This window comes from Caretta caretta, chromosome 6, assembly GCF_965140235.1.
Source record: "Caretta caretta isolate rCarCar2 chromosome 6, rCarCar1.hap1, whole genome shotgun sequence".
Taxonomy (NCBI): domain Eukaryota; kingdom Metazoa; phylum Chordata; order Testudines; family Cheloniidae; genus Caretta; species Caretta caretta.
The window spans coordinates 11,339,216-11,357,452 of record NC_134211.1 but is presented as its reverse complement, the minus strand read 5'-3'; the positions used below and the strand labels follow the sequence as shown (position 1 = coordinate 11,357,452).

The 18,237-nt window shown below is 51.2% G+C and overlaps 1 protein-coding gene across 1 annotated transcript; it reads left to right on the top strand.

The window, feature by feature from the left end:
• Nucleotides 1-14,426: 14,426 nt before the first annotated feature.
• MPEG1 (macrophage expressed 1) lies at nucleotides 14,427-18,030 on the top strand. The gene has a single exon (XM_048855271.2). It carries the CDS (start codon nucleotides 14,528-14,530, stop codon nucleotides 16,688-16,690), a length of 2,163 nt encoding a protein of 720 aa, XP_048711228.2. The 5' UTR covers nucleotides 14,427-14,527; the 3' UTR covers nucleotides 16,691-18,030.
• Nucleotides 18,031-18,237: the final 207 nt, after the last annotated feature.

Genomic DNA, 18,237 nt, shown 5'->3' with positions numbered 1-18,237 from the left:
GGCCAGTCAGCCTCACCTCAGTCCCCGGAAAAATCATGGAGCAGGTCCTCAAGGAATCAATCCTGAAGCACTTACACAAGAGGAAAGTGATCAGGAACAGTCAGCATGGATTTACAGAGGTGCTTCTTTTACTTTTTCTTTATAATAAAGTTCTGTTTTTAAAAACCTGATTGGTGTAAAAACCCAAGTGTGTCTGTGCTCACCTTGTTTACCTATTTGGTTGGTATATGATTCTCAAGCCTCCCCAGGAAAGGGGGTGAAGCGGCTTGGGGGGATATTTTGGGGAAACAGGAACTCCAAGTGCTCCTTTTCCTGAATCTTTGTCTAACTCACTTGGTGTTGGCAGCAATCCCGGCCAAGGACAAGGAAGAATTTGTGACTTGGGAAAGTTTTTAACCTAAGCTGGTAGAAATAAGCTTAGGAGGTCTTTCTTGTGGGTCCCCACATCTGTACCCTAGAGTTCAGAGTGGGGAGGGAACCCTGACAGATGCTAACTAGGAGCAAGAATAAAACAGTCTTTTTTGCTATGTTTGGAAAGTGCGTCACAAGGGACGAGAGAACGGCAGAAGCTCCGACTCGGACCATGTGGCAGTGAGAAGGAACTGAAGGCGCGGCCAGTTGGCCCCATCCCTCGGTCGAAACCATGAAGCAGTAAAAGGGCGCATGCGCAGACCAACGGACACGACTACTTTGAACAGCTCCGGCTCTGGGCACGTGGCTCATACCCCTCCAGTGGACTACAATAGGGACCATCACTCGAAGAAGAAGCGGAGAAAGGAAGCGAAGCAGCAGCAGTAAGAACGGGGTGGCCCTGTGTCAGAGACCAGGACATGGGCGGATGTGCCTAGTGGTTGGAACAGGAGTCAATGGGCAGGAAGAGGAACCCAAGGTCAGAACTGGAGTCAGAGGCCAGATGTCAGAGTGAAGTCAGAAATTGGAGCCCACGGTCAGGACCAGGTTACCCGCAAAGCAGAGCTGGGTGTGAGGCAGGGGCGGGGCTGGGAACAAACAGGCACAGGAGACAGCACCAGCACTGGGCAATCGCTAGTGTGAACAGCTGCTGGGTTCAAGAGCACAGCCTGCTAGCTTCCTCCGCCAGTCAGATGGGGCCCGCTGTCAGGCTGTCTAGCGGATGCAGCTCATTAGGCTGTCAGGAGACTGAGCCACCCCAGCTGCAGGGCCTTAGTCCTGACATCCTGGGAGGAGCCTAGAAAGAAGTCCTGGCTCAGGGTTGCTGGCTGAAAGCAGCTTGGGCCTGTGAACAAGAACCCTGTCTTCAGTTACTTTGGTTCCTTCTGTGGGCAGGGTCTGTGGCTTGTAAATTAACCCGTTTGCTGGCTATTCAGGTCACAAGGGGTCACACCCAAATGTGCTCCTGAAAGGGCTCCGACAGGGTGAAAATGTGGGCGCAGCAGCGTGTCCGGCTAGCAGAAGTCGGGCGGCCTGTGGGCCAGGTCTACACGGACAAGCTGAGCGGCACAGCTGTACCGATGCCCCTGCGCTGCTGTAAGCTCACTCGCGGAGCCGCTCCACGCCGACAGCAGAGAGCTCTTCTGTCAACAGCATCAAACCAGCTGGACGTGCGGCAGCAGCATTGCTGGCCGGAGAGTATCTCCCACCCACATAGCGCTGTGCGCATGAGCGCTTGTCGGAAACACTTATGTTGCTCGGGGCGGGGGGGTGTTTTATTCACACCCTTGAGCGACAAAAGTTTTGCCAACATAAGTGCTAGAGACACAGTCTATACAGGTACAGACACAGTCCTAGAGAAGAAGATTCATTTAATCTTGGGGGTAGGTGTCAAACCTGAGTTCCACCATGAGATTGGGGTGTGGATCTCTCCAGTGCCCCTATTTATACAACCCAAAATGCCGTTAGCCTTCTTGGCAACAAGGGCACACTGCTGACTCATGTCAAGCTTCTCGTCCACTGAAACTGGTAGGTCCTTTTCTGCAGAACTGCTGCCTAGCCATTCAGTCCCGAGTCTGTAGCAGTGCATGAGATTCTTCCATCCTAAGTGCAGGACTCTCCAACATTAGGTCACATTCACAGGGCTCACCAGCACAGCTTGGCTGCTTTGAACGTCTGTTTTCACATGGCCTAATGCAAGGTCAGGCATCTAGGCATAGATCGGACGGAGACAACGGTGGGACTGGCTCATGAAAAGCAGCAGCACTGAAAAGGGCTTCAGGATCATGGCAGATAATCAGCTGAACATGAGCTGCCAGGGCAATGCTGTAGGCAAGAAGGCAAACGCAAACCTTGGCTATGTAAGCGGGAATATCAACTTGGAGTCGGGACGTGGTGTTACCTTTGTGCATTAGCGAGACCATGACTGGCTACTGCGTCCACTTCTGGCATCCCCAAGAAGGATGATGAAAAATTGGAAAGGGTTCAGAAAAGAGCTACAAGAGTGATCTGAGGTCTGTAAAATCTTATAGGGTATGTCTGCACAGCCAGGATCCAGGAGCCTCCGAGCCCAGCTCAACAGACTTGGGCTCGCACAACAGTGCTAAAAAAAGCTGTGTAGACAGTGGTGTTCAGTTGCTGCTTGGGCTCTGAAGCCCACCCCAATCCCTAAGCTTCTGAGCCCACAAAGTGACAACATCTGCACAGCTGTTTTTAGTGCCCTAGCAAGAGCCCTGCGAACCCAAGTCTGCCAACTCGGAGGCTCGCTGTCATGGGCTGCGTAGACATACCTGTTGTGACATATAGGTTGCGCAATCCATCTTGTTTATCCGCAAGAAGGTTAAGAGGTGACTTGATCATGGTCTATAGGTACCTACATGCTACATGGGTACCTACATATTTCTTTTATGTGATCGGAGGGCTCTGTGAGGGCAGAGAGCCCTTGTAGCTGATCTTCCACCAATGATATTATCCCTTCTGTTTCATTCACCGTCTCTGTCAGTGCTTGAGAGGAGTTAATTGAGGTAACAGTGGTACTGTGAGCATTGTGGCCTTGACATCTACTGTGTCTGCAGCAATTTTCTCCAGCAGGGCCATCAGCCTCTTGTTCAGGAGGTGGAGGTGGGAGCTCCATTTTTCATGTTTCTGGGCTATTTGTAGAGTAGTCTATTTGTCAGTAGACAAATCGTTGCCTGGTGACTTTCTGGAGATTTTGGGACACTTGTTCCTTTGGGGGAGGGGGGTCAGGAGGGGTCCTGGACTCTGGCTGGAAATGAATGTTAGCAGACAGCTCTGGAACTCATGGGATCCGTTCCTCCATGCCACACAGCACCCCCTGGAGTTTTCTTTTTTTTAAAGATACCAAGGTCAGAAGGGACCATTATGATAATCTAGTCTGACCTCCTGCACAATGCGGGCCACAGAATCTCACCCACCCACCCCTGCGATAAACCTCTCACCTATGTCTGAGCTATTGAAGTCCACAAATCGTGGTTTAAAGACTTCAAGGAGCAGAGAATCCTCCAGCAAGTGACCCATGCCCCATGCTACAGAGGAAGGCAAAAACCTTCAGGGCCTCTTCCAATCTGCCCTGGAGGAAAATTCCTTCCCGACCCCAAATCTGGAGATCAGCAAAACCCTGAGCATATGGGCAAGATTCACCAGCCAGATACCCAGGAAAGAATTCTCTGTAGTAACTCAGATTCCACCTCATCTAACATCCCATCACAGGCCATTGGGCCTATTTACCATGAATAGTTAAAGATCAATTAATTGCCAAAATCATGTTATCCCATCATACCATCTCCTCCATAAACTTATCAAGTTTAATCTTGAAGCCAGACAGGTCTTTTGCCCCCACTGCTTCCCTTGGAAGGCTGTTCCAAAACTTCACTCCTCTGATGGTTAGAAACTTTCATCTAATTTCAAGTCTAAACTTCCTGATGACCAGTTTATATCCATTTGTTCTTGTGTCCACATTGGTACTGATCTTAAATAATTCCTCTCCCTCTCCGGTATTTATCCCTCTGATATATTTACAGAGAGCAATCATATCTCCCCTCAACCTTCTTTTGGTTAGGCTAAACAAGCCAAGCTCCTTGAGTCTCCTTTCATAAGACAGGTTTTCCATTCCTCGGGTCATCCTAGTAGCCCTTCTCTGAACCTGTTCCAGTCTGAATTCATCCTTCTTAAACATGGGAGACCAGAACTGCACACAGTACTCCAGGTGAGGTCTCACCAGTGCCTTGTATAATGGTACTAAAACCTCCTTATCTCTACTGGAAATACCTCACCTAATGCATCCCAAGACCGCTTTAGCTTTTTTCACGGCCATATCACATTGGTGGCTCATAGTCATCCTGTGATCAATCAATACTCCATGGTCCTTCTCCTCCTCTGTTACTTCTAATTGATGCATCCCCAGCTTATAACTAAAATTCTTGTTATTAATCTCTTTAAATGCATGACCTTACACTTCTCACTATTAAATTTCATCCTATTACTCCAGTTTACAAGGTCATCCAGATCTTCCTGTATGATTTCCCGGTCTCTCTCTAAATTGGCAATACCTCCCAGCTTTGTATCATCCGCAAACTTAATTAGCACACTCCCACTTTTTGTGCCAAGGTCCATAATAAAAAGATTAAATAAGATTGGTCCCAAAACCTATCCCTGAGGAACTCCACTGGTAACCTCCCTCCAGCCTGACAGTTCACCTTTCAGTAGGACCCACTGTAGTCTCCCTATTAACCAAGAAGGTTTATGACAGGAGAAGGCTTTTTAATTTAGCAGACAGAATGAGACACACTAGTTTTAAGCAGAAGCTAGACCAATTCAAACTGGGAATAATATGCAAATATTTACTAATGAGAGTAATTAACCACTGGGACAACTTAACTAGGGACATGGTAGTTTCTCAATTTCAGTCTTTAAGTGTAGGCTTTTGTGGATCACAAAACTTAATATGCGTCAACAATGTGAGGCCATTGTGAACAGGCTGATATTCTGGGGTGTATTAACAACAGTGTTGTATGCAAGACACGATAAGTAATTGTCCTACTCTACTCAGCACAGGTAAGGCCTCAGCTGTAGTTCTGTGTCCAATTCTGGGCATCACAGCTTAGGAAGCATGTGAACAAATTGGAGAGAGTCCAGAGGAGAGCAACAAAAATGATAAACAGTTTAGAAAGTCTGACCTCTGGAGAAAGATTTAAAAAACGGGACATGTTTAGTCTTGAGAAAAGACGACTGAGCAGGGACCTAATAACCACTATTTTCTGGGCTGTTATAAAGGGATGGTGATCAGGTGTTCTCCAGGTCCTCTGAAAGTGGGAGAAGAAGTAATAGGTTTAACCTGCAGCAAGGGATATTTAAGTCAGATATTAAGAAAAATTTTCTAACTATCAGGTTAAGCTCTGGAACAGGTTTCCAAGGGAGGTTGCTGAATTCCTCTCACTGGAGGTGCTGGACAAACAGCAGCCAGGGATGGTCTGGTCTGGATTTACTTGGTCCCACCTCAGCACAGGAGACTGGACTTGATGACATCTCAAGTTCCTTTCCAGCCCTTCATTTCTACAATACTGTCACTATTAGCTTAAAAGTAGGGTGACCATATGTCCCGTTTTTAAGCTCTGTCCTGGCTGTCCCAACGTTGTTTACAGAAGTGGGCATTTGTCCCATTTGCTCTTGCCAGAGGGGCAGCTGGCAAGAGCAAACAAACAAATCCCCAATTTACAAAACAAGTCAGGTGGGTCCCCCTTCTCCAGGCTCCCAGTCACCTCAGACACCCTCCATCCTGGCTCTGCTCCAGCCACAAGCCCCTGCCTTCCCTGCCCGCTCTTCTCGTGGCTCCTCATACCCACCACAGACCATGGCACTGTGGTGACGGGGGAGGGCAGAGGTGGCAGGGGCTGGTCTAAAGCTGTGCTCCATGACAGACGTGGGCACCTATGTGCTCTACAGCCTCGAAAACCTGGCAACTCCCCAGATGAGGACACATACACACACAGTATAGATAGACATAGGTGTGACGTTGCACTCCATATGCTTTATGAAAATATGCTTATGAATATGAATATGATGTAACTGAAATATGCTTTGTGCAAAAAGTCTCTTGTAAGGTATCATTACAAAGCTTATAAACGACAGAGTGTGGTCGTCCTATTTGTATGCATGTATAATTCTTGTATCTGAAGCTAGAAATACAAAGTGTAACTCTGAAGTCCTATTGTAATTATGCAAAGTGTGGGCCATTAACGGTGGTTTAGAATCTTGATGGCTCCCACTGACTAGGGCAATTGGTTGTAAATGGTTTATTTACTTGCAAGCCTGCCTGTGTTCCTGTGGGCCAGCCCATCGGTAATGAAGAATGAGGTCTCACAGGGACATGTGACCATGTCACCTGATAATGAAATCCATCTTAAATCTCGTACTTTTCCATTTCATAGAATCATAGAATCATAGAATATCAGGGTTGGAAGGGACCCCAGAAGGTCATCTAGTCCAACCCCCTGCTCGAAGCAGGACCAATTCCCAGTTAAATCATCCCAGCCAGGGCTTTGTCAAGCCTGACCTTAAAAACCTCTAAGGAAGGAGATTCTACCACCTCCCTAGGTAACCCATTCCAGTGTTTCACCACCCTCTTAGTGAAAAAGTTTTTCCTAATATCCAATCTAAACCTCCCCCACTGCAACTTGAGACCATTACTCCTCGTTCTGTCATCTGCTACCATTGAGAACAGTCTAGAGCCATCCTCTTTGGAACCCCCTTTCAGGTAGTTGAAAGCAGCTATCAAATCCCCCCTCATTCTTCTCTTCTGCAGGCTAAACAATCCCAGCTCCCTCAGCCTCTCCTCATAACTCATGTGTTCCAGACCCCTAATCATTTTTGTTGCCCTTCGCTGGACTCTCTCCAATTTATCCACATCCTTCTTGTAGTGTGGGGCCCAAAACTGGACACAGTACTCCAGATGAGGCCTCACCAATGTCGAATAGAGGGGAACAATCACGTCCCTCGATCTGCTCGCTATGCCCCTACTTATACATCCCAAAATGCCATTGGCCTTCTTGGCAACAAGGGCACACTGCTGACTCATATCCAGCTTCTCGTCCACTGTCACCCCTAGGTCCTTTTCTGCAGAACTGCTGCCTAGCCATTCGGTCCCTAGTCAGTAGCTGTGCATTGGGTTCTTCCGTCCTAAGTGCAGGACCCTGCATTTATCCTTATTGAACCTCATCAGATTTCTTTTGGCCCAATCCTCCAATTTGTCTAGGTCCTTCTGTATCCTATCCCTCCCCTCCAGCGTATCTACCACTCCTCCCAGTTTAGTATCATCCGCAAATTTGCTGAGAGTGCAATCCACACCATCCTCCAGATCATTTATGAAGATATTGAACAAAACTGGCCCCAGGACCGACCCTTGGGGCACTCCACTTGATACCAACACACCTTGTTACTCTTAACATCTCTGGCTAGCTGCAGCTCCAGGTGCGATTTGGCCCTCCTGATATCATTCCTACATGCCCGAGCAATATTTTTATACTCTTCCCTGGTCATATGTCCAACCTTACACTTCTTGTAAGCTTCTTTTTTATGTTTAAGATCCGCTAGGATATCACCATTAAGCCAAGCTGGTCGCCTGCCATATTTACTATTCTTTCGACTCATCGGGATGGTTTGTCCCTGTAACCTCAACAGGGATTCCTTGAAATACAGCCAGCTCTCCTGGACTCCTTTCCCCTTCAAGTTAGTCCCCCAGGGGATCGTGGCCATCCGTTCCCTGAGGGAGTCGAAGTCTGCTTTTCTGAAGTCCAGGGTCCGTATCCTGCTGCTTACCTTTCTTCCCTGCGTCAGGATCCTGAACTCAACCAACTCATGGTCACTGCCTCCCAGATTCCCATCCACTTTTGCTTCCCCCACTAATTCTACCCGGTTTGTGAACAGCAGGTCAAGAAAAGCACCCCCCCTAGTTGGCTCCTCTAGCACTTGCGCCAGGAAATTGTCCCCTACGCTTTCCAAAAACTTCCTGGATTGTCTATGCACCGCTGTATTGCTCTCCCAGCAGATATCAGGAAAATTAAAGTCACCCATGAGAATCAGGGCATGCGATCTAGTAGCTTCCGTGAGCTGCCGGAAGAAAGCCTCATCTACCTCATCCCCCTGGTCCGGTGGTCTATAGCAGACTCCCACCACTACATCACTCTTGTTGCACACACTTCTAAACTTAATCCAGAGACACTCAGGTTTTTCTGCAGTTTCGTACCGGAGCTCTGAGCAGTCATACTGCTCCCTTACATACAGTGCTACTCCCCCACCTTTTCTGCCCTGCCTGTCCTTCCTGAACAGTTTATAACCATCCATGACAGTACTCCAGTCATGTGAGTTATCCCACCAAGTCTCTGTTATTCCGATCACGTCATAGTTCCTTGACATCACCAGGACCTCCAGTTCTCCCTGCTTGTTTCCAAGGCTTTGTGCATTTGTATATAAGCACTTGAGATAACCTGTTGATCGCCCCTCATTCCCAGTATGAGGCAGGAGCCCTCCCCTCACAGACATTCCTGCCTGTGCTTCCTCCCGGTATCCCGCTTTCCCACTTACCTCAGGACTTTGGTCTCCTTCCCCCGGTGAACCTAGTTTAAAGCCCTCCTCACTAGGTTAGCCAGCCTGCTGGCAAAGATGCTCTTCCCTCTCTTCGTAAGATGGAGCCCGTCTCTGCCCAGCACTCCTCCTTCATGGAACACCATCCCATGGTCAAAGAATCCAAAGCCTTCTCTCCGACACCACCTGCGTAGCCATTCGTTGACTTCCACGATTCGACGGTCCCTACCTAGGCCTTTTCCTTCCACGGGGAGGATGGACGAGGACACCACTTGCGCCTCCAACTCCTTTATCCTTCTTCCTAGAGCCACATAGTCTGCAGTGATCCGCTCAAGGTCATTCTTGGCAGTATCATTGGTGCCCACGTGGAGAAGCAGGAAGGGGTAGCGATCCGAGGGCTTGATGAGTCTCGGCAGTCTCTCCATCACATCGCGAATCTTAGCCCCTGGCAAGCAGCAGACTTCTCGGTTTTCCCAGTCAGGGCGGCAGATAGATGACTCAGTCTATCTCTAGAAGGAGGGATGGGAACCCAGAGAGACAAAAGATTCCTGCCTTGTGCCAAAGCTATAAAAGTGGGGGGAGTAGGACAGAGGGGGCTGCCAGACATGAGAAAACCCTGAGTTTCCACCTAAGATATCTGCGGGAACTAACCAGGACTGTACCAGGGGAAAGGATTGGGCCCAGACTAGGAAGGAGTCTAGTCTGTGAAAGAAGCTTATTGGAACATCTCTGAGGTTGAGATTTACCTGTAATCAGTATCTTGATGTATTAGGCTTAGACTTGCCTGTTTTGCTTTATTTTGCTTGGTGACTTACTTTGTTCTGTCTGTTATTACTTGAAACCACTTAAATCCTACTTTTTATACTTAATAAAATCACTTTTGTTTATTAATTAACCCAGAGTAAGTGATTAATACCTGGGGGAGCAAACAGCTGCGCATATCTCTCTATCAGTGTTATAGTGGGTGGACAATTTATGAGTGTACCCTGTATAAGCTTTATACAGAGTAAAATGGATTTATTTGGGATTTGGATCCCATTGGGAACTGGGTGTCTGGGTGCTGGAGGCAAGTAACTTGCTGAGCTGTTCTCACTTAAAGTCTGCAGCTTTGGGGGCGTGGACCAGCCCTGGGTCTGTGTTGCAGCAGGCTAGCATGTCTGGCTCAACAAGGCAGGGTTCTGGAGTCCCAAGCTGGCAGGAAAAACAGGCTCAGAGGTAACTTCAGCACATCAGGTGACAGTCCCAAGGGAGTCTCTGTGACCGAACCCATCACAATAGGTATAGACCCACACACACACAGGATAGATAGATAGAGACACACACAGATATATTCACACACACATAGTATAAATAGATAGATAGATAGATAGAGAACACATCCACAGATATAGATACACCCACACAGTAGATATAAACACAAACACACATAGTATAGATAGATAGATATAGACACACACCCAGACCCAATGGATGCTGGTTATTAGCAACTTCTCAGCTCACAGCAAAACGTTGATAGTAGCCGAAAGTTGCCAACAAACAAAAGGCCCACGCTGAAGACAGTGATGTGAGGCGGCCCCACTGCCAGGACCCTGCTGCCCACACAGGGGCCCTGGTGCTGTGCAGTGGGAGGCGGGGCTGTGGGCAGTAGGGAAGGGGTGGCAGCCTGGATGCCAGGACTTTCCAAAGGGAGCGGGGGTGCTGGGGGCCTGCAGAGCTACATGGTACCTTGCCCTGCGCTTTCTGGGCCATGTGCTGCCCTGACATCCATAGATTCATAGATTCATAGAAGGTTAGGGTTGGAAGGGACCTCAGGAGGTCATCTAGTCCAACCCCCTGCTTGAAGCAGGACCAATCCCCAATTTTTGCTCCAGATCCCTAAACGGCCCCCTCAAGGATTGAACTCACAACCCTGGGTTTAGCAGGCCAATGCTCAAACCACTGAGCTATCCCTCCCCACAGGGCACTTCTGTCCCTGGCTGCAGCCCAGCAAACCTGCCTGTGAGCAGGGCTGTCCACAGGGAGTGGGGGCACTGGGACATGCCAGGCCCAGGCTCCTGGTCCCTGCAGGGCACAGCCTGGAGAGTGCAGGGAGAAGGACCATGCAGTCACCCAGCGCTCCCCCCACCCATGGAAAGCCTCTGCCTCATCTTGGGCAGTCAGACTCAGCATGTCCCAATGCCGCCTTCCCTGGCTGCAGCCTCACCATCCTGCCTGCAGCCAGGGCTTTCCATGGGAAGCAGGGCCACTCGGGGCCACAGGGCTGCAAGACAACAAATAAATAAATAAATAAAGTTGTTCCCTAGCATCCTGCCAGTGCTATCATCTGACTCCCATTAACATTGAAGTTAATGGGACTGGACCGGTTCCCAAAATGTTGCTAAATGCTAATAACCAAAAGTTGTCAATAGCAGGATTGCTAAGAGGTGGTATCCACAGAACACCCCCCACCCCCGCATCCATCCCCTTTAGAAACCTAACCCAGGCTCTTCTTCTGCTGAAACTGTCCTGCCAGGGAAAGCGATGGGCTGGGTAAGAGGAAGTAACATGGGCAGTTCAGGGAAGATTTATTCCTGTTTACACACACTCTGGAGCAGCGAGATTCAGCGTTAACCTTTTGTGGGCCAGATAAGGGCACGTGCGCCGCTCTGCATACCCAGGGCCTCCTGTCACTATAGGTGGGGATTGGGGGAGCCCTAAGGAAGAGAGACATGTCAGGCTTGGGTACTTCAAAGCCACCCCCTTAATGCAGCATCTGAGCACTTCAGAGTCTCTGCTGCATGTACCCTCGCACCCCTGGCGAGGCAGGCCAGTGCTGTTATCCCCATGGTACAGCTGGGAACAGAGAGACTTGGGGATCTGCTGCAGGTCTGTGGCAGCGTGGGGAACTGAACCCTGGGTCACTGGGGGTGCCACCTTCAGTTAGACCCACTGGGTGGCTAATTCCACACGTTGTTACGCGTGTGTATTTCCCACGGTAACATGCCTGCTGCCCCCTCTGCTCTGGCATCGTGACTCTAATCTCAGCCCAGGGCAGAGGGGAGGCCCTGAGTGGGGCGGGGCTGGAGAGAAAGCCTGCCCTGCCCTCACCTAGCCCCATGGGTAGGGCCCTACCAAATTCACGGCCGTGAAAAACTCATCACAGACCTTGAAATCTGGTCTCCCCCCATGAAAACTGGTCTTTTGTGTACTTTTACTCTATATTGTAGGGTACTATGGAGTAAAAGTATGCAAAAGTACATAGCATTTCTCAAACTGGGGGTCTCGATCCAAAAGGGGATCGCTAGCCTATTGTGTGGGGTGGGGCGGACACGCTATTGCCACTCTTACTTTTGCTCTGCCTTCAGAGCTGGGTGGCCGTAGAGCAGCGGCTGCTGGGCAGGCGCCCGTCTCCGAAAGCAGCGCTGCCACCTGCATAAGAGCAGAAATAAGGGTGGTGATACGGCACCCCCCCTAGAATAGCCTTGCAACCCCCCGTTTGGGTGGGGACCCCCAGCGTGAGAAAGGCTGATGTAAGGACTTTACATGTTTATATTTTGCCATTTTTAAATACCTATTTCTGCTGTGTTACAACACCATGAAAATCAAGATTTAAATATCTGAAACCATGAAATTCAAGATTTTTAAAATGCTATGACCGTGAAATTTACCAAAATGGACCGTGAATTTGGTAGGGCCCTACCCATGGGGTTGGGACTAGGGCTTCACTCTGGGCATTGCAACCTAGGGCACAGGGTTGCAGTGCTATACAGGAGCCTTTCTGTCACGGTAGAGGGGTAAGCGGGCCAAATTTGAGTGACTGGCATTGTGACATAGCACACAGGGTCACAGCACCATGCAGCACTGTGCATCACATTGCAACGCCCAGCGCGAGGAGCCAGGCCCAGCCCAGGGGACAGGAGCCACTGCTGCCAGCTGAGTGCGGGGTGGGCGCGGTCTCCAGCCCGGCGTGAAAATTCGTGTTGTACCCCATGTACATCCATTGCATAATATGCTTTAAAAGGTGCCACGCCTGCACCAAACAGCCACCTCCTGCCCACATTAGCTCCGTCACTGCTCAATCCTCTGGTCACGGGGCCTGCATCTGACTGGGTGCTAACTCAGCGCCTGGTAACGAGTCAGCAGGTTCGTTACACTACAGAGTCCCCATCCCAACCACAGCCTCTGAGCGCTACTGCAATACAATTAGCAGGGCCTGATTGGTTGATGGGGCCAAGCACCCCCTGCTCCAGTTGGAGGCCATAGCATTTGCTCAGCATCTCTTGTGGGGTTGGGGAAAACCCAGGCCCTGGCTGGCTATATAGTTGGGCAATCAGAAGTAGGACTTAGGCTCTTACTGGGCAGGGATCACAGCCATCTGTCAAGGAGAGAACGCAACTTCCCCTCCCTCACGTGCTCCATAGCTCTCCCTTGAAGTGAAATTGCAGCTCAGCAGCGTGACTCACTGGAAGAGAAAAACCTTTTGTTCCATGGCTGCATCGACTTGCTGACCACAGGTCAGCAGCAACACAGCTCGGGGCAGGAGTGAAGCCAACCGTGGGGCTACGCCTGATTCCTGGCCCAGGGGTGCTGTGTAGCAATACTAAGGGGCAGCAGTGGAGATGGATGAGGGTATAAACAGCGGAATAGCAGGGCGGAATTAAGGGGCAATGGCAGAGCTGGGTGTGGGAAGCCCAGGGCTGGGGTAGCAGGGGGCTGAAGATCAGGATTGAGGGGCACCTGAGAAGCTGGGACTGGAATAGAGGAAGCCACTGTAGGTCAGTATAGAGGTCCACTGGCAAAGATGCTGGCACTGCAAAGGGACTGGCCCCTAATCAGCACTCACAGCCCCTGCATTGCACTCCAGAGCCCCAGAAAGCAAGCCTGGGCCTGGGGTGATGGCACAGCAGCGAGAGTGAAAGTGCACTCACAGTCCTTCCCCACAAGGGCTCTGCAAAGAAGTGAACTGTCTCCTACATCATTCCCTGTCCCAATGATACCTGATCCCTCGTTCCTTCCCTCCTCCCACCCCTGTAACTTTGTCTATGCCTCCCCTGGGGCAAAGCACCCCGCCCCACCCCCACACACACAGTTCACTTTTGCCAAACCACCTCTCTCCCCCGTCACATCTGCCTCTTGCACTTAGTTAAACTCAACACAGTATAGGCAAGTGCAGGTGCAGAAACTGGGTAACACCAGAGTCCCTCCTCCAGACCCCTTGTCAGCAAGTCCCACCCACAAGTGGACTGTGGAGGTGGGGTAGGGCAGGGACCTTGTCCCATTACCCTGTTACAGCAGGCATCACCGGAGAACGCTGTAATAGTCTTCCCCGTTCTGACTGTGTGAGCAAGTTTTTAGTGTCAGAAGACATGAATGGCGTGGTAGCTTTTGGGCGATGCTACGTTCTTAGAACAGAGACCTGTGCAAGCAACAGGAGAGTTTGCTGACTGACTTGGGCTCCCATTGGAATCAATTGCTGAGGTGGAGTTTCTCCCTGGGACCCTAGCATTTATGCTAGGCTGAGGTTCCTGGGAGAAGGAGTTGCTCTACATGGTGTTTATGACCACCCCACTTCCAGGCCTGTATGTAAATATAGCAAATGATGCTCACTGCTGCAGCGTCTGGGTGGAATCCGATTTCTCCTGCTCTGGGAAGGCCTCAGCAGCTGCTCCCACTCAGCAGCTGGGCAACACTGGTGTCAGACTGGAAGACAGGTGGGAGAAGATGGGGCAATAATCCATTGCTGTAGAGCCCCTAGCACACTTTGGGCATTGTAACAATCAGGGAATAGCAATCTCCTGCCACCATGATGAGCAAGGCAGAGGGCTCTGCTGGCTCTCCCTCTGTCAGCTCCACCTATATCCTCCGGCCGTCTAATTCTGACAGGGATCCACTCTCACTTCTCTCTTTCTAAACACTAACTGGAGCACAGAAAGGAGGAACTCTCAGACAGCTGGGCTCAGAGCTGCTAAGCCACCAGCACGTATTGACAGCTCCCTCCTCTTCGCTCGGACAGCTACATCTTCCAAGCGCTGCCCCAGCCATGAACAAGTTGCTGGGGGCTCTCCTCTCTTGGAGCCTGGTGGCCTGGGTGCAAGGAGCAGAGAAGCCTCCAGGGCCGCCAGCTGCTGCAGGGTTTCAGGAGTGTAAGAAAGCCCTAAAGCTCCCTGGGCTGGAGGTACTGCCGGGCGGGGGCTGGGACAACCTCAGGAACCTGGATATGGGGAGAGTGATCAGTCTGGGCTACTCGCTGTGCAAAACCACAGAGGACGGGTCCTACATCATCCCAGATGAGGTCTTCACCATCCCCCGCAAGCAGAGCAACCTGGAGATCAACTCGGAGATCATAGAATCTTGGATGGACTACCAGAGCGCCACCGCCGCCTCGGTCAACACAGAGGTCTCCCTCTTCTCCTCTCTCAACGGCAAGTTCTCCAGCGACTTCCGCAAGATGAAGACCCACCAGGTGAAGGACCAAGCCATGACCACGCGGGTTCAGGTCAGAAATCTGATCTACACTGCCAAGTTTGACCCCGGGGCAGCCCTGGACAAGGGCTTCCGTCAGCAGCTGGTGACCATCGCTGGGCACCTGGAGAACAACCAGAGCCGGATGGCAGACTACTTGGCAGAGGTGCTGGTGCTGAACTACGGTACCCATGTCATTACCTCACTGGATGCTGGCGCCAGCCTGTTGCAAGAGGATCAGATCAAATCCACCTTCGTCCAGGATAACATGTCCACACGGAGTGCCATTACCGCCTCGGCTGGGGCCTCCTTCCACAGCATCATCAACTTCAGCATCAGTGGGTCACTGAGCATGGAGAACTCCTTCACCAAACAGTACCTGTCCAACCGCACCAACTCCAGGGTGGAGAGCATTGGTGGCGTGCCCTTCTACCCAGGGATCACCCTCAAGGCCTGGCAAGAGGGCACCACCAACCAGCTGGTGGCTATTGACCGCTCTGGCTTGCCCTTGCATTTCTTCATCACGCCCAGCAGCCTGCCGGAGCTACCCAGCCCCACAGTGAAGAAGCTTTCCCGGAGGGTGGAGTTGGCCGCCCGCCGCTACTACACCTTCAACACCTACCCCGGCTGCACCGACACCACCTCGCCAAACTTCAACTTCCACGCCAACACCGACGATGGCTCCTGCAAAGCGGCTGAGACCAACTTTACCTTGGGGGGTGCCTACCAGGAGTGCGTCCCGCTGGGGGGCCCAGATGCACCAGTCCTCTGCCAGGGGCTAGAACACAGGAACCCGCTCACCGGGGCATTCTCCTGCCCTGTGGGGTACACCCCAGTGCGGCTGAGCACCCAGGAGCGGGAGGAAGGCTACAGCCACCTGGAGTGCTACAGCTCCTGTATGCTGGGGCTGTTCTGCAAGAGAGTGTGCAAGGATGTGTTCTGGCTGTCCAAGGTCCAGTTCAGCGCCTTCTGGTGCATGGCAAGAAGCCAGGTCCCTGAGAACTCGGGGTACCTCTTCGGGGGTCTCTTCAGCTCTCGGAGTGCCAATCCCTTGACCAACGCCCAGTCTTGCCCCTCCGGCTTCTTTCAGCTGAGGCTCTTTGACCAGCTCCAGCTGTGTGTCAGCAGAGACTACGAGATGGGGCATAGGTACTCTGTGCCCTTTGGGGGGCTCTTCAGCTGTGAGGCAGGGAACCCCCTGGTGGGGGCCCACCAGGGGACCGTGGATGACCCCTACCTGAAGCGCTGCCCGGCGGGATTCAGCCAGCACCTGGCTCTGATCAGCGATGGCTGCCAAGTGGAGTACTGCGTCCAGTCCGGGATCTTCACCGGAGGAGCCCTGCCCCCAGCACAGCTCCCTCCCTACACCCGTCCACCCGCCATGACCCTGGTGGGCATTGACACCGTCCAGGTGACCAATGCCAATGGAGAGCGCTCCTGGGTCAAAGATGCCCAGACCCAGATGTGGCGGCTTGGGGATCCCACTGAGACGCGACGCACTGCAGGGCTGGGTGGTGGAGGGGGCCTGTCGGGCAAGGAGACAGCCGGTGTCACAGTGGCTGTCACCACTGGCCTGGCCATCCTCATTGCCCTGGCTATCTACAGCTCCCGGAGGTACAAGGCCAGGGGTTACCACACGGTGGAAGAGGGACAGAGCCTGGTCCCAGACAGCTCTGCGTATGGCACTGCTGCTGAGCTGGGGGAGAGATGCCAGCCAGACCCGGAGAGCCAGACAGGTTAACTCCCACTGGCTCCTACTGGGAAAAGCCCCCTCCGGCCCCAGGCACAGCAACAAGCTTCCTGCTGCGCAGAACCGTGAGCTCCCCCACTCCCAGGCTGTAGCTGTGTCCCCACTGCATTATTAGCTTGAGCTGCAACCCACCCCCCACCAGCCAGCCCCCTTGAGCTAGAGATGTGTGTGCGCAGGAGTCAGGTCAGGGGTAACCCTTGATCCCATCTCAGGGTGACACTGGAGTGGAGCCAGTTCCTGTCTGTGCTCTGAGACACCAAGCAATTAGCTGCAGAGACAGTGAGGGCAACTCCCTGGCCTTCCCCAAGGGCCGACCTGTTGGGGTGGAATTAACCCAGCAGGGTGGTGGGGAACAAGCAGCCCATGGACGTGGGTCAGCTGTGATCAGGCTGGGGCTGCCTTGCAGCGATGTGAAAGAGGACCGGAAAGGGGGCAGCCTGTGACCCAGGCACTACACAATGCGGGGATCACTCTAAATACACCCTGTGACACTGCACCCCTTATTCATCACAGAAATATTATGTTATGATTATGGCATAATTATGATGCATTTTGTACAAGATAAGTCATGTGAGGTGTCATTGGAAAAGTGATGATTTGCTGAATATGATTATCCTAGTTGTATGCATGTATCATTTTTGTATCTGAAGTTATGAATATTGACTAGGAATCTGTATTTCAATCCTGCTTACTCTGGGTGACACCCACAATTAGCCTTTCTGGTACAACAATGAAGAAGCTAGACAGTGCCGGTGACCCATCAGCAAAGACAATGGACCCTGTAAGAACTTAACCTTCCTGTGAATGTTCCAGACAGCCTGTAAGTAATGGCTGCTATGACTCAGCAAGGTATGCAAGGGCCTGTGACAAGGTCACATGTCTCTAGACTCCATCTTGGGATTTCAGTGTTTTTCCGCAAACTGAAGTTTGGGACAAAGGGTTCCCACCGTATGCTAAAGCTATATTAGGCAGGGAGTGACATCATCATCTGGGGTTCTTCACTCCCCACACAATAATACTCCTGGAAACACCAAAGGAACAAAGACTGAACTGGGGAAAGTGCTGGACCCAGGGTAAAGAAATTTCTAGCCTGTGTATGGAAGACCTGGGGATTCCAATCTGTAAAGCAAGTGCAGCTTGCCCCTTAAGAGTCTGCAGCCTGCTTGTACCATCTCTTAGGGTGAGAAACTGCTAATGCATATTCAATCTAGCTAGTGTGTTAAACTTAGTTTGCGGTTTTGTTTATTTGCTAGGTAATCTGCTTTGATCTGTTTGCTATCACTTATAATCACTTAGAATCTTTTGTAGTTAATAAACATGTTTTATCTAAACCAGTGAATTTTGACTGAAGTGTTTGGGGAAAAATCTCAACTCAGTTAATAGAAATCTGTGCATGGTTCTCTTCATATTGAGGGACAGGTGGACTGGGTATTAAACCCATATACTGGTCAGATTTGATCAGGGCAGGATGGTACAGCTCTGGGGTCCCAGGCTGGGCAGCTGGGGGTGTTTTGGGCTGCAGTCTCTCTATCGTTGGT